General features: G+C 45.4%; 2 protein-coding genes and 1 non-coding gene across 4 annotated transcripts; 2 read left to right on the forward strand and 1 right to left on the reverse strand.

The window, feature by feature from the left end:
- Nucleotides 1–736: 736 nt before the first annotated feature.
- On the forward strand, nucleotides 737–809 carry trnaa-agc (transfer RNA alanine (anticodon AGC)). The gene has a single exon. It is a non-coding gene; the product is annotated as a tRNA-Ala (tRNA).
- Nucleotides 810–2,467: 1,658 nt separating this feature from the next.
- On the forward strand, nucleotides 2,468–5,451 carry LOC131458962 (early growth response protein 1-like). Its single transcript, XM_058628350.1, has 2 exons — nucleotides 2,468–3,338; nucleotides 3,973–5,451. Exons 1-2 carry the CDS (start codon nucleotides 3,140–3,142, stop codon nucleotides 5,106–5,108), a joined length of 1,335 nt encoding a protein of 444 aa, XP_058484333.1. The 5' UTR covers nucleotides 2,468–3,139; the 3' UTR covers nucleotides 5,109–5,451.
- Nucleotides 5,452–6,110: 659 nt separating this feature from the next.
- LOC131459017 (uncharacterized) lies at nucleotides 6,111–13,296 on the reverse strand. 2 transcript variants are annotated; one of them, XM_058628444.1, is made up of 5 exons: nucleotides 12,540–13,296; nucleotides 9,088–9,152; nucleotides 8,959–9,006; nucleotides 7,862–7,979; nucleotides 6,111–6,739 (listed from the first exon to the last, which is right to left on the reverse strand). In XM_058628444.1, the coding sequence occupies exons 1-5, from the start codon at nucleotides 12,993–12,995 to the stop codon at nucleotides 6,569–6,571; spliced, it is 858 nt and encodes a 285-aa protein (XP_058484427.1). In that variant the 5' UTR covers nucleotides 12,996–13,296; the 3' UTR covers nucleotides 6,111–6,568. The 2 variants fall into 2 exon arrangements, with proteins under 2 accessions (XP_058484427.1, XP_058484425.1); XM_058628442.1 differs by having other exon boundaries at nucleotides 6,113–6,739; nucleotides 8,959–9,152; nucleotides 12,540–13,087.
- Nucleotides 13,297–13,309: the final 13 nt, after the last annotated feature.

Raw genomic sequence — 13,309 nt, forward strand, 5'->3', positions numbered from 1 at the left:
CGTAGGACATTATGAACATGTTGTCTCACTCGTCAAAATAGATGCGGTTTATGATGTTATTTTGGATCATTGTGTCCCCGCCAGCTAAAATCACTGATTTTCTCTATGGACTTTGGTGTGGGAGAGTTAGTGGTTCACAAACGTCAGTTTCCTTTTACTTGAGCCTTTTTCATTTGATAAGATCAACATCAAAACAAGTCAATGATATCTTTAAGAACACGTTCACGTCTTTATCTCACTGTCAGACATACTTTTCCAACAGGAAACGGAAGTTTGTAAACCACTCACACTCACACACCAAAGTCCAGAGAGAAAATCAGTGATTTTAGCGGGCGGGGACACAGGAGCTGCTGGTCCTCTGCTGCCTCGTGTCTTTGACACTTTGTGTCGCTGATGTAAATCTGAACAAAGATTTGTAATGCTGAATTTTACAAAATACACAGCATGATATACGTACTACACTACAGTATAACGATGTATAGTATAAATACATATATATCTAAAATAGTTGAAAAACGTTAATGTCGGCAGATGCTGATGCATGTTTAGCATGTTTAGCATGTTTAGCTTGTTAGGTCATCATTGGGAAAATCGACTCATCGTTGCCTCGTCTTCTATTTTGTCTCCATACTTCCGAACAGTCACGTCTGTCATGGATCAGCTTTCAGCAAACTACGTCAGGATCGCGCCAGGGCCGCTGTGTTAAATACTGCAGTGTTAGACAGTTAGACAGCCTGGGGGATTAGCTCAAATGGTAGAGCGCTCGCTTAGCATGCGAGAGGTAGCGGGATCGATGCCCGCATCCTCCATCTCTTATTTTCATCATAAATACGATCACACTATTTATTTCATGTATTTTCTCTCTCTGCCAGAATAATTATGTTTTCAGATGTTTGAATGTGAACGAAAGGTCGTGAAAACTAACTCTTATTTATTATTGTTTTGTTTTTAAATAATTGTTTATAATTGTAATAATTCTTCTAAATCTTTTTTCTTCTTCTCGTCCAGGAGTTTGGAGAAAACGCGTTTCAGAAGAAAAATGTCCTGTATGTAAATGAATGGAGAGCACAGGTATGTTTCTGTGTGTGTGTGTGTGTGTGTGTGTGTGTGAGAGAAAAGATACCACAAAATAATAATACAGAAATAATCACAGCATTGTAGTATTGTTGTATGTTTCTGTAGTTGTGTAGTTGTATGTAATGAATTACGTGTAACGACGTTATGTAATTTAATTACAAAATGTACATAACTGTAATCTGTCACATTTCTGGGAGAAAATGTGTCATTAAATTACAGTTTTGCTTTTGGAAATTTCCATGATTACAATTTTAGTTCCATCCTCCTTCTAAACTTGTGATTGGCTCTCTCTCATGTGATATTCTGCCGCTAGACTCAGTCGACTTGTTAACGGTACGACAGTCAGCAGCAACAATGTCCGAGGCGCACAAAACGTTCCTGGGTTGGAAATAAAAAAAACACTTGACACAGACAGAAGATAACAAACACTTTAGTACAATCCAAAGAGCGTTTGAAGTGAAGGTGTCGACGTAGAACCTGAGGACACATCTGAAGCTACGAAGCCTGCTGGCCTACAGCTGTAACTACAATAACATGGAGAAGAGGTGCCAGCCTTCCGTGTGTCTTTTCATGCCTCGCAGGTTAAATGATGACAAACGTCAACTTTAGTTTTGTATCATTTCTGATGCAGCGTCAGTTAACAATGAAGTCAGATGTAGCCTAACCATTAGTCTCAAACACGATATAGTTTTTCCAAATGACCTCGAAGCGCCACCTTGTGGTGCAATCTTTATTAGTTTATCTGAGATTTTTAAAGGTGAGACCAGGTTAGACTCTTAATGTTTGGTTAAACTTTTATACGTGTTTCATCTTTATCATTTTGGTCTATTTTATAGAACATTAATGCCATCACTTATCTGGGTTGTCATATGAAGTGCTGTTGTCTAAATTGTGCACATTTGTCATCAGGTTCATCATGTTTTGTTATCAGTTAATATTTGTGTAAAGAACAAATATGTGGTTAATTCCAAAGTAATGCTCTATGGTTTTAATCCACTATTAAATTAAGAAAAGTAGTCAAATGTGTGTAGTTGGGAGTAGTTGTATGCTGTGTAGTTGTATGCTGTGTAGTTGTGTGTAGTTGTATGCTGTGTAGTTGTGTGTAGTTGTATGCTGTGTAGTTGTATGTTGTGAAGTTGTGTGTAGTTGTATGCTGTGTAGTTGTGTGTAGTTGTATGCTGTGTAGTTGTGTGTAGTTGTATGCTGTGTAGTTGTGTGTAGTTGTATGCTATGTAGCTGTGTGTAGTTATATGCTGTGTGCAGACTCCCGTAACTGCAACTTCCTTTTGTGACTGTTGATCCGCGGGGCGGGGAAAGGGGCGGGGTCTACGTCCACTCCCAGTTCAGCAGTGTGACAGGAAAACATCCATATAAGGGCGAAGGAAGTGATGACGCGGCTGGAAGTCCTCCATGTGACGTAGCGCCTGAAAAAAACTGACAGGAGCTGTGACATGTGCACGGGTTTCCGGTCATGGCGGCCTGGCTTTGCTCCGTGTCCGTCGTTTACCGGACCCTGTTCCTCTGTCTGTCCACTGCCGCAGAGCAGGACCGACGTCGGGACTGAACCGGATCACTGACGCCCCAGAAACCGCGGAGAAAGAGCGCAGAGAGCGGCGGCGCTTCCGTGTTCCGCTCCGGTCTGCGGACTCACCGCGCGAACCAAATATGGGCTTCCGCTGTGCCAAACATGGGAACGTACGTCACACAGGAGTCTTTATAAAGCCGCCGCGTCCGTGGACGAGACTCAGGTTTAAGTTCAGCATCAACAGGTGAAAAAATCATGAGACGTTCAGGGTCCACGAGACGTTCATGGTCGCCGGTGACTCTGCAGCAGCGTCACGGCCACTGACAGCTCTTCTCGCCGCCACCCGGAGCTTTCCAGCCTCCAGCGTTGGCTTCCTCCGAACCCCACAGCCAACACACTCAGCCCGCTCACAGCGACTCCCCGCGGGCCTCAAGAGCGGAGAGTGGCTCGGTGCCTCCGCAGGAACATCCCGGTGCTCCGGAGCTTCGGCAGCGGTCCTCTTCCTCCTTCACGTCCTCCTCTTCCCGCTGCACAGATATGGCAGCTACCAGGGCGGAACTGCTGCTGTCCGCCCGGCAGATCTCTGATCCGCTCAGCGGGCACCCGCCGCCGCTCTCCCCGCTGGACTCGTACCCGAAGCTGGAGGAGCTGCAGATGCTGCTGCAGAGCGCAGCCGCCGCCGCGTCCGCAGCGGAGGAAGCCGCGCTGCTGAGCGGGGAGTCCGGGGAGTACGGAGGTGAGGAGCCGGGGGGAGCGGGAGGTGGTGGAGGGAGATAAAAGAGAAGCATTCACCAAAACATTCCAATGTAATTATCATTATCATTATTACTATTATTATTATTATTATTGTTTTGTTATACATTTTAGCCACTTCATTGTAAAAGCTTGAGTAAACCACTCACTCTCCCACACCAAAGTCCATAGAGAAAACTAGTGATTTTAACATAACAGCACACAGTATTGTTGTTGATCCACTGCTGCCTCCATCACTAAGTTCAAATGTATTATTTTGTCAATTTGGCATTTGAAGTATTTCATTTGGATTTAGCTCAGTGACACAAATTGACCACACGAGGCAGCAGAGGACCAGCAGCTCCTGTGTCCCCGCAGCTAAAATCACTGATTTTCTCTATGGGCTTTGGTGTGGGAGAGTGAGTGTTTTAGAACTTCAGTTTCCTGTTGTTAAAGTCTGTCTCACAGTGAGATAAAGACGTATTCTTCAGACATCATGATTAGATTATTAAGTGGCTAAAATGTTTTATTTCTGTCAGCTCTTAAAAAACACTCTCAGCTGACTCACTGCAGCCAATCAGATCAGAGGAATGGTGTCAGCTGTTTATTGACCTGCTCTTCTTCTTCTTCTGTCACAGATTCTCTGTTGGAGCTCGACCTGCAGGCTCTCCCCCCTCTCACCCCTCGCCTCACCCCTCTGTCGTACAGCGGCCGCTTCTCCTTCGAGCCGTCTGCCTCAGGCGGTGGCGGGCTGTGGGCGGAGCCTCTGCTCAGCCTCTTCACAGGGCTGGTCAGCATGGCGGCCCCTCCCCCCTCTTCCTGTGTGACATCATCAGTGACGTCGGAGCCGAGCTTCAGCTCCGTCCAGATCAGCTGCGGTTCTGCCGACGCCGGTTCTGTCTTCTCTGCCACGCCCACGTACACGTCCGCCTCCGACCCCCTCCTCCTGCCCGCCACCTTCTCTCAGCCCGCCTTCCAGCCGCACGGCCCGCCCCCCGCTTACCCCGCCTCTACCTCCAGGCTCGGCCTCCCGCCGCCGTCCGTGGCGGTGCCGATGCTGCCGGATTATCTGCTGACTCAGCAGCAGAGCGCCGAGCTGAGTGCGGAGCAGAAGCCGGCGCTGCTGCAGATTCTGAACCCGCCGCTCACACCGCTCTCCACCATCAAAGCCTTCTCCTCGCAGATCCAGACCCAGCCTCAAGGCTCCGCCTACCCAGTGGCGCTACTCGCCAAGTCCGGCCGGGTGAGAAAGTCCCCGGTGGGCCGGCAGTGCAAGACGCCGCCACACGAGCGCCCGTACGCTTGTCCCGCTGAGGGCTGCGATCGCCGTTTCTCGCGCTCCGACGAGCTGACGCGGCACGTGCGTGTGCACACGGGACAGAAGCCGTTCCAGTGTCGCATCTGCATGCGCAACTTCAGCCGCAGTGACCACCTGACCACGCACATCCGCACGCACACCGGGGAGAAGCCGTTCGCCTGCAACGAGTGCGGACGCAAGTTCGCCCGCAGCGACGAGCGCAAGCGGCACGCCAAGATCCACCAGAGGCAGCGAGAGCGCAAGACAACTGACAAGAGCTCCGCCTCCTCCTCGTCTGCCCCCGCCCCTGCCTCCACCTCCCCCTGCTCGTCCTCGTCCTCCCCCACGGCCTCGCTTTACTCCTCCCTCAGTCTTCAGGCCGCCTCCCCCTGCTTCACCTCCTCCTCTTCCTCACTGTCACACGTCTACGCCTCCTCGCCGTCCTGCTCCTCCCCCCACGGCTCCAGCATCTGCTGACCTGTCCTGTCGTGACCTCTGACCTCATACACTTTTTTGAAATGTTTGTGTGTTTTGTGTCCAGTCACGACGAAGTCAAAGGTCAGAGGGCGAGGGTCAAGTCTGAGCCTTTTCAGCCGACACAGGCGCGTTTAAACTTTGACTTTGGACCAAAGCGCTCAGAGAAAACTGCCCAGTCTATGGACTTTATAAGTGTGTACATAATGTTGATATGCAGCGGCGTGTTTGTGCGTGAACACGACAGACGTGTTGTTTACCTACCGTGTAGGTTTCTTTTCCTTTTTATACTGAACACGTTTCCTCTTCAAAGCAAAGAGAATAAAATGTTTCAAACAAAACTTTGTCGCTTTCATTCGCTTTCACGTTCTCATCTCACTGTGAGACACACTTTTCAGGAAACTGACGTTTGTAAACCACTCACTCTCCCACACCACAGCCCATAGAGAAAATCAGTGATTTGAGCTCACGGGGACACAGGAGCTGCTGGTCTACTGCTGCCTCGTGTGGTCACTTTGTGTCACTGAGGTCAATCTGAACACAAAATTTTACGAAGACGGGGAGAGAGAGATAAAGACGTGATCATGTGACGTAGATATCATAGCCATGTTGGTACAGCCCAGTTTATCCTTTTCATATAAAAGTTTTACTTTTTTATTTTATTTTCTAAAAGGAAAACTTCTGTCTGTAATTTGACTCTAAAAAGATTGAGTCTCCACAACATCACTTAAACCACACACACACACACACACCAGTCTGACCTGCTGTCCCTGTCTGTCCACACACACACACACACACACACACACACACACACACTCAGCATCTGGGCTGCCGCTAGCAGGAAACTCCTTGTATGGTCGTCAGGAGGTGTGTTGAGGAAACAGGAAACTCCATATTTGGACATGTGGACAGAAACAGCATCACAAAAAACTTTATTAACACAAAAAAACTTTATTAACACAAACACTTTGTTAACACAAAAAAAACTTCATTCACACAAAAAACTTTATTAGTACACAAACTTCATTAACACAAACACTTTATTGCCACAAAAACAGAACAAAATCGAGAAGACATGAAGCTTGATGTGTGTCCAGTGTGTGTAGATGTTCTTCTGAAGCGTTCGTCTCGTCCTGATCTCATAAACGATGTGAGGAAGTTCTTCAGAGGAGTAACTGGAGGATAAAAGTCAACTTACATGTCATCAGTTTGCGTTCCTCACACGATGAACCACCGCGCGCTCACGTGGCTGCGAAACGGTGGTGAGCTTTCCACTCCCGTCCTATATCATTATATTCTCGGCAGATTCTTCTCTTCATGTTTGTTTCTCGACCACAAAGACTACCATGAAGCAACATCAATAATACATTGTAAAAGTAAATCACAGAATGTGTAAAATGTCCTACATGAAATTTCTACCTCACAAGACATCAATCAATCAAACGACACAATAAAATCACTCATCACTGCTCCTGCAGGGAGCGCTCTTTTTCCAGTGGTGTAGGGAATTCCAGCCACAGTGACCTGACCAGGTCATCTGACTCCTCAAAATCCTCAAACTCTGCCAGGGGAGGCGCTCCAGGACTGCAGTACTTGAGGTTCCCTCTGAGTTTGTTGGTGTCAAACTTCAGGACCTGAAAAATAAAAAGACCAAAGTGAGATGACGAGCGGAGGACGACCACGCAAGCTAACGAGGGACACGCTGAGCTTAAAGGAGTCGCGGTCGTCCAGTTCTGAAAGTTGAACACTTCACGATCTGTCAGGGGAAGGTGACGTTCCAAACAGGTCCTGATAGTCTTTATAGGCCCTGACAAGTCTTACCTAAAGAATCAGTGATGTAGTACTCGAGTCCGGTCTCGAGACCGATTTCTGCTTTCTCGGACTCGTCTCGGACTCGTTCCTTCAAAGACTTGGTCTTGACTCAGACTCGGACCACAGTGGGAGGGGAAGGACTCGTAATTTCAGACCGAGTCTTTGAGACCAACGCATTTTTTTATGTTCATGTTATGTCCTAACTATGATTAAAAAAGTCAGGGTGGTCTTAACATGTTGATGACAGAGCAGCACTGTTGATGCAGTTTATAAAAATAGGCAGAAGATGATGCATGTGGTAGGGATTTTTTTTAATGATAGTAAAAGCATAGTCCATATTAAGACGTTAAGACTGCTCCTCTAAACAATTCCCAATCTAGCTTAGTCTGTCGGCCTAACTGTTGATTATTAACTGGGGTGATACTAAATCATGAATATGAAAACTGACATGTTTTTATGGTCTTGGTCTCGACTCGGTCTCGACTCCTAAAGGACTCGGACTTGCTTCCTCAAAGACTCGATCTTGACTCGGACTCGACTGTATTTGAAAACCAACGGACTCGGTCTCGACTCGGTCTCGACCCTTCAAAGACTCGGTCTTGACTTACGAGATCCTGACAAATCTTGACAGGTCTTAAGAGGTGCTGATATGTCCTGACAGAGCAGAACAAGACTTGGCAAGTCTCAGCTACTCATGGCAAGTCTCAACAGGTTCTGTCAGATCTCAACAAGTGTTGACGACTCTTAACAGGTCCTGACTGACGTCTTGACAGGTCCTAACGAATCCTAACAGGTCCTGACATATCAGAACAAGTCTTGCCAGGTCCTGGCAGATTTCAAAAGGTTTTGACCTTAACTGATGAAGGGCTGACAAATCTTAAGATATAAAGAGGTCAATGATGTCGCCTCTAAACAGTGAGCATAATGAGCAGTTACGTTGTTACCTCTCCATCGGGCACACACAGGGCGATGGCGATGTGATCCCACACATAATACTCGTCTCGTCCAGGAGCAACTTCTGCGACCATCTGTTTTTCTTCTGGGTTCTGGACCAACTCCAACCTAACAGAGACATTCAGTGTTAACATGTTGACTATTTCATCTGCTAGTTTAAGGTAGTTCAACTATCACTAAAATCCCTGATTTTCTCTATGGTAGTGATGTGTCGTTCGTGAACGTTTCGTTCAAGATGAACTAATCTTTTATATGACTCGGGAGTAATGAGTCATCTCAGTGAGTGATTCGTTCATTTTCATGCAGTACCTTCCTTCGCCACTTGGCAGACAGCTGCATAAGCTCAGTCAGCAGGACAGGAAACAGAAATGATTAGTTCAGGAGTGACTCAACCGAGTGGTTCGTTCTTTCATTTTCATGCAGTACCTTCATTCGCCACACGATGGCAGGCAGCTGCTTAACCTCAGCAGGAAAGGAAACATAAATGATTAGTTCAGGATTCACTCAACTGAGCGAGCGTCCGTCCTTAGGTCACGTGACAGCTACCTAGTCACTGTTGTGCTGTTAAACAACAATGGCAGAGAGGATACAGGACACAAGTCACTTTATTGAGGTGTGTATTTGCTTTCCTAGGGTTTCATATGATTTGAATTGCTTATGGCATTTTGTTTATTATACTTTGTCAGCTGAAGCAAACCATGTTAAGTGTTTGAGAACCACATGCCCACAAGAGGGATACAGCGCCAACCGCTGTAAAAATGAACAAAATGAACGAAATGAGTCAAAAAAAGATTAGTTCAATTTACTGTCCGAGAGTAAAAGATCCGAGTCAGTAAGAAGAGTCGAACTTCCCATCACTACTCTATGGGCTTCGGTGTGGGAGAGTGAGTGGTTTAAAGTCTGTCTAACCGTGAGATAAAGACGTGAACGTGTTCTTGAGATATCGTAGAGTTAATTTGCAGAGTCTTCAGTTCAGTGGCATTTATTGACACATATGCTCACACCCAAGTCAGCACTGAACATAATACAACCATACTTACCTGGACTTCCCCTTTAACCTCAGTATGCTGACATTAGCGTGTCTCACCAGTGTGTTTCACTCATGGCCTCAGGCCTCCAGATGAACCGACCGTCTCTGTAAGCACAGACAGTGTCAGGGCTGTCGGCCAGCAGAGGGTGCCTCCTCCTTTGTGGTGTGTCAACCAGAATGACGTACATCACTTCCTTTTTGTATAGGACAGTCTCGTAAACCTGGAAGACTGGTTGAGTGCCGGAGCAGAACTGAAAGAACAAATACTATCTATTAAAGCCTTGAGATTTGATTTCAGACCAGTGGCGTCATTAGGCCTATTTTAGGGGGGCTAAAGATTTTTTTTTTTATTTTTTACAAAAAAGTGCTGACAAATTCAATATAATGTGGCGAGAATTTGAGTTTAGATAAATAATCATATAACCAGTTATTATTAACTTAAATGTGATCATAAATCTTAGTTTCCCTTATGGAAGCGGTAGAGAGTCAGAGTCAGTGCGTCGTTATCGAGTCCATTTCACTTGTTCATATAGAGCACGCCCAAATCACTGAAATCCAGTCCACGTTTTCCCTGCAACCTAGCTTGCACTCGGTACCTGGGTACCTGCAGTGTGTGTACCGGGAGCGGAGCACACAGAACCGACTAGAGCAGCATTAGGAGAAGAACGTGAACAACAATGGACATACGAGTAAGTATCACTGCTGATAGTAACAATAAGTTAGCTGCAGCCCCCCAGCTAACAGCAGAAAGTCCCACGTAATTGCCAAATGCTCCCTGTTTGACAAATAAAAACCTGGCTTACACACTCTGTAGCCGAGAGCCCCCTGTACAGGAGGCAGCATGAGATGCGTGCTGTATATCTCTGTGCACGTCTTACCTTTATTGTTTGCGGTCAAAAGTTACATTTCAGCTCCAAAAGAACTCTGCTACTTACAGTAGCTAGCTAGTTAGTCCGAAATGCAATGTGAAGGTCCTGGTTGTTTATAGAGTTAGGTGTGCACTCTTCATATTATCTTTGGGGTGACTTCCTTCTGGAGCATCAGCTCCAGCATCAAATGCACACCGTGAAACAGCTCATTCACGTATGATTATGTAGATAATAATAATAATAATAATGATAATACGGTAATAATAATAATCACTCCACCACCCCTATTGACCTGAAGGAGTCAGGGCAGAGGAGCAGAGAGAGTGAGAGGGGAGAAACCTCTACTGGAAAGGTGAGTCTAAAGGATTTCACAGGATAGAGTCATTTGTGATGCAGACAGTCCTGGAATTTTATGGAACTCAATATGAATATGAAATATGAAACATTTCAGTCCAAGTGCACCATACAAGACTTATTTAACTTGAGCTTTTATTTAGGAGAGTAATGATTGGAAAGTGGAGATAGCCAAGAGAGTAGGGATGCACCGATATGAATATTTCCGCCGATACCGATATCCGATATTAATATTGCTGCTATGGCCGATAACCGATATCTACCGATATCGATATATGTTTTTTTTTTTAAAAAAGGTTTCTGAGATGATAAAAGTTTGTACAGACTGAAAATCATGCAAGCTGAATTTTTGATTGTCTTCCTTTATTTTAAAAACATGTTTTACCTCCAAATAACAAGGTTACAGGGCGACCATAAGACACAAGTAAAGGTTTTTAGAATCCTTTAGCACTTGTAGCAAGTGTGTAACTAAATTAAAGTACAGTTTAACGCCCTCAACTCACTAAACTCCTGTGAGAAAGTTTGGATCATAAATTACAAACATGAACATAAATAAAAATAATACCCTGCCAAAGTTACTGTAACCGAGATAAGGGCGTCTATACTGGGTACGTAAATAAAGTCAACAACCCTTCCTCCCGGCAACAACAACCGCGCCACTTCCCTTCACAATAAAACTACACAACAGATATGAGAAACAATACCTGACAAGCTCTACTAAGAGCTGCCATAATAAAAAAAATACATGTAACATTACTTTATCAAACTTGCCAGTATTCATGGCAACCAGATATTTATTAAATTGCAAAACATTGGAAAAGTAGCGCCGACTTGGCAGGTTGTTGCGGGGTTCAATATGCTCTATCAGCCGTCGGAACCCTCGGTCCTTCACTATGGAAAAGGGCTGGTCGTCAAGAGCAATCATTTCCATTACCTTGATCGTTATTGCCCTGGCCACTGTCTTCCTTTGTTCGATTACTTGCTGTATTGGGCTCCCAGCTGCGCTGCTTTCTTTTTTGTCTGCCGCCTAACGTTACTAGCGTTAGCTTCCTGCCGTTGTTTGTATACTTCTGGGTGGCGGTTTTTCAAATGACATCATCAAATTTGTGGTATTTAATGACTTGACGCGGAACCCTCCTCGCATTATCTCAACTTTGCAAGTGTTGCATAATGCTTTTCGTGTATCTTCTATGGACACCCTGAAAAAACGCCCACACCGCTGACATTATCTCTCCTCAACACACACACACACACACACACACACACACCCTGCTGCACTTGCGTATCTTCTATCGACACCCTGAAAAAACGCCCACACCGCTGACATTATCTCTCCTCAACACACACACACACACACACACACCCTGCTGCACTTGCGTCACTGTAACATGTTCAAAGAAATGCAGCATGGCCTCCCCTTCCCAAAACACATACACAAACAGCAAATAGACGGGTATTAACATCGGTTGTTAAAATCGGCGCAGTTTTACTCATTGGACCGATGCCGATATGTTAAAAAATGACGAACATCGGCCGATACCAATATTAATGCCGATATATCGTGCATCCCTACAAGAGAGTGATGTATAAGCCAAATTAGCCTGGCCCAAATATTTTCAAGAGTACCTTAATATAACTGTAATTTATGTAATTAAGTTATATTTTTTCAGGGCTTAAAATTACAACCATTTTAGTCACATATGTGCCCAAAATATATTCTGTGTGACTTTGGGAGTAAACAATTATTGTGTTGTGAGTGAAAGTCATGGCATTCACAGTCTTGCAGTCATGTCAATTGAAATAGAGGAGCTTCAGCACCTAAATCACAATAGAGTGATAGACGCCTTTGCCACCCTTAAAAACAGACGACATTCTTTGATGCTTCCACCCACCAAGTAGCTGCCAATTGTAGCCATGTTATTTTAAAATGGTGTACTTTCTGAGAACACAGTGCTCTTTTTTTTGCATACAGTTTTGGCTAATACATGTGGGCTCTTAATGAATAAGAAGCATTGGTTAAATACGGCACTGTAACTATGTGGATTTTTTTCTTTTTGTTGTTGTTGTTAATGCTGTAAACATACAGTACTTCCTGTGTTTGTTGTTGTACTGTGTTAAAAATGTAATGGTGGCCTAAAACATTTGCACAGTAAAGTATCTCTGTTAAATCTGTCCAAAACGTGCCATTTCTCAGTTTTTGTTAGCTGTTTGTGAAATTAAACGTTCGCTCACATTCTGTGCATCTCCTGGGGGCTAAGCCCCCCCTGTCCTTAAAACCTAGTGACGCCCCTGTTTCAGACCCTTCAATTGTGTAAATAATTGACAGATGAGTTGATTATTTGTTACATTTGTCACAGATTTGTCGTAGGTTCAAAGGTTAAAGGTTAAGGGTTTTTCCACAGGTGGAGTCAGTACCTGTTGGCTGTAGGCCTCCAGTACCTCCTCCACAGGGAAGGTGAAGCGGTACGAGCCCAGTCTGGACGTCTCCAGGAAGGCCGGTGAGGTGGCAAACCTCCCCAGGAAGCTTTGCTGACTCTGGCGCTGATCTTCTGTCCGGTCTGGGTAGGTCTCCTCCAGGAGTCTGGTCTCAGCGGACATGATGTCTTCAGGTTTCACAGCCAGACTCCACCACAGCAGAGAGTCCTTGCTCCTGAAACCACCATCCTCGTGGATCCCTTTCAGTCCACCCCGGTCTGTGTCGTGTTTTAGATGAGAAACATGGATCTCTGGTCGAGGGAATGCTGGAATATTTTCTTTGGAGAGATATTGGTTGTCGAAACCTCGAGCTTCCGTCTGTAAATCCTCCAGCTTCACGTGTTGGTCCCTCAGGAAATGCTCCTTAACACTTCTGCGGTTTCTGCGGGTTTCCATGTTGCAGTGAAGGGAAAATGTTTGATCACTGACTCATGTCAGATCTGTGTCTACATTTCATATTAAAACAAACCACGCCCACCACGGGCAGGACTCCGCAGTGAGAGATCATGTGACGAAAAAGAGAAAAACAAAACGCAGAGTTAAACAGGACGAGGCCACAGAGACTTGACTTTGTACAGTCAACCAGTGGCAGGAAGTGAGTGAGTGGGTTTCATGTTCAAATTGATAGATGTGTTTCACACCAAACACACAACGCACATCATCTCAAGACTCTGTGCATTCTAACACAGGAACCTGACACATAAACGCAC

The sequence above is a fragment of the Solea solea genome, chromosome 4 (genome assembly GCF_958295425.1).
Source record: "Solea solea chromosome 4, fSolSol10.1, whole genome shotgun sequence".
NCBI lineage: Eukaryota > Metazoa > Chordata > Actinopteri > Pleuronectiformes > Soleidae > Solea > Solea solea.

Bases quoted from the DNA above. Each gene is read 5' to 3' on its own strand.
- LOC131459017 (XM_058628442.1), bottom strand. From the start codon at position 12,995: ATGGAAACCCGCAGAAACCGCAGAAGTGTTAAGGAGCATTTCCTGAGG. The intron at 7,980-8,958 runs GTGAGACACGCT...TGTCTCTGTTAG, and splicing joins GCCATGAGTGAAACACACTG to GTTGGAGTTGGTCCAGAACC. The intron at 6,740-7,861 runs GTAACAACGTAA...TTTATTTTTCAG, and splicing joins TGTGTGTGCCCGATGGAGAG to GTCCTGAAGTTTGACACCAA.
- LOC131458962 (XM_058628350.1), top strand. From the start codon at position 3,140: ATGGCAGCTACCAGGGCGGAACTGCTGCTGTCCGCCCGGCAGATCTCT. The intron at 3,339-3,972 runs GTGAGGAGCCGG...CTTCTGTCACAG, and splicing joins GGAGTCCGGGGAGTACGGAG to ATTCTCTGTTGGAGCTCGAC.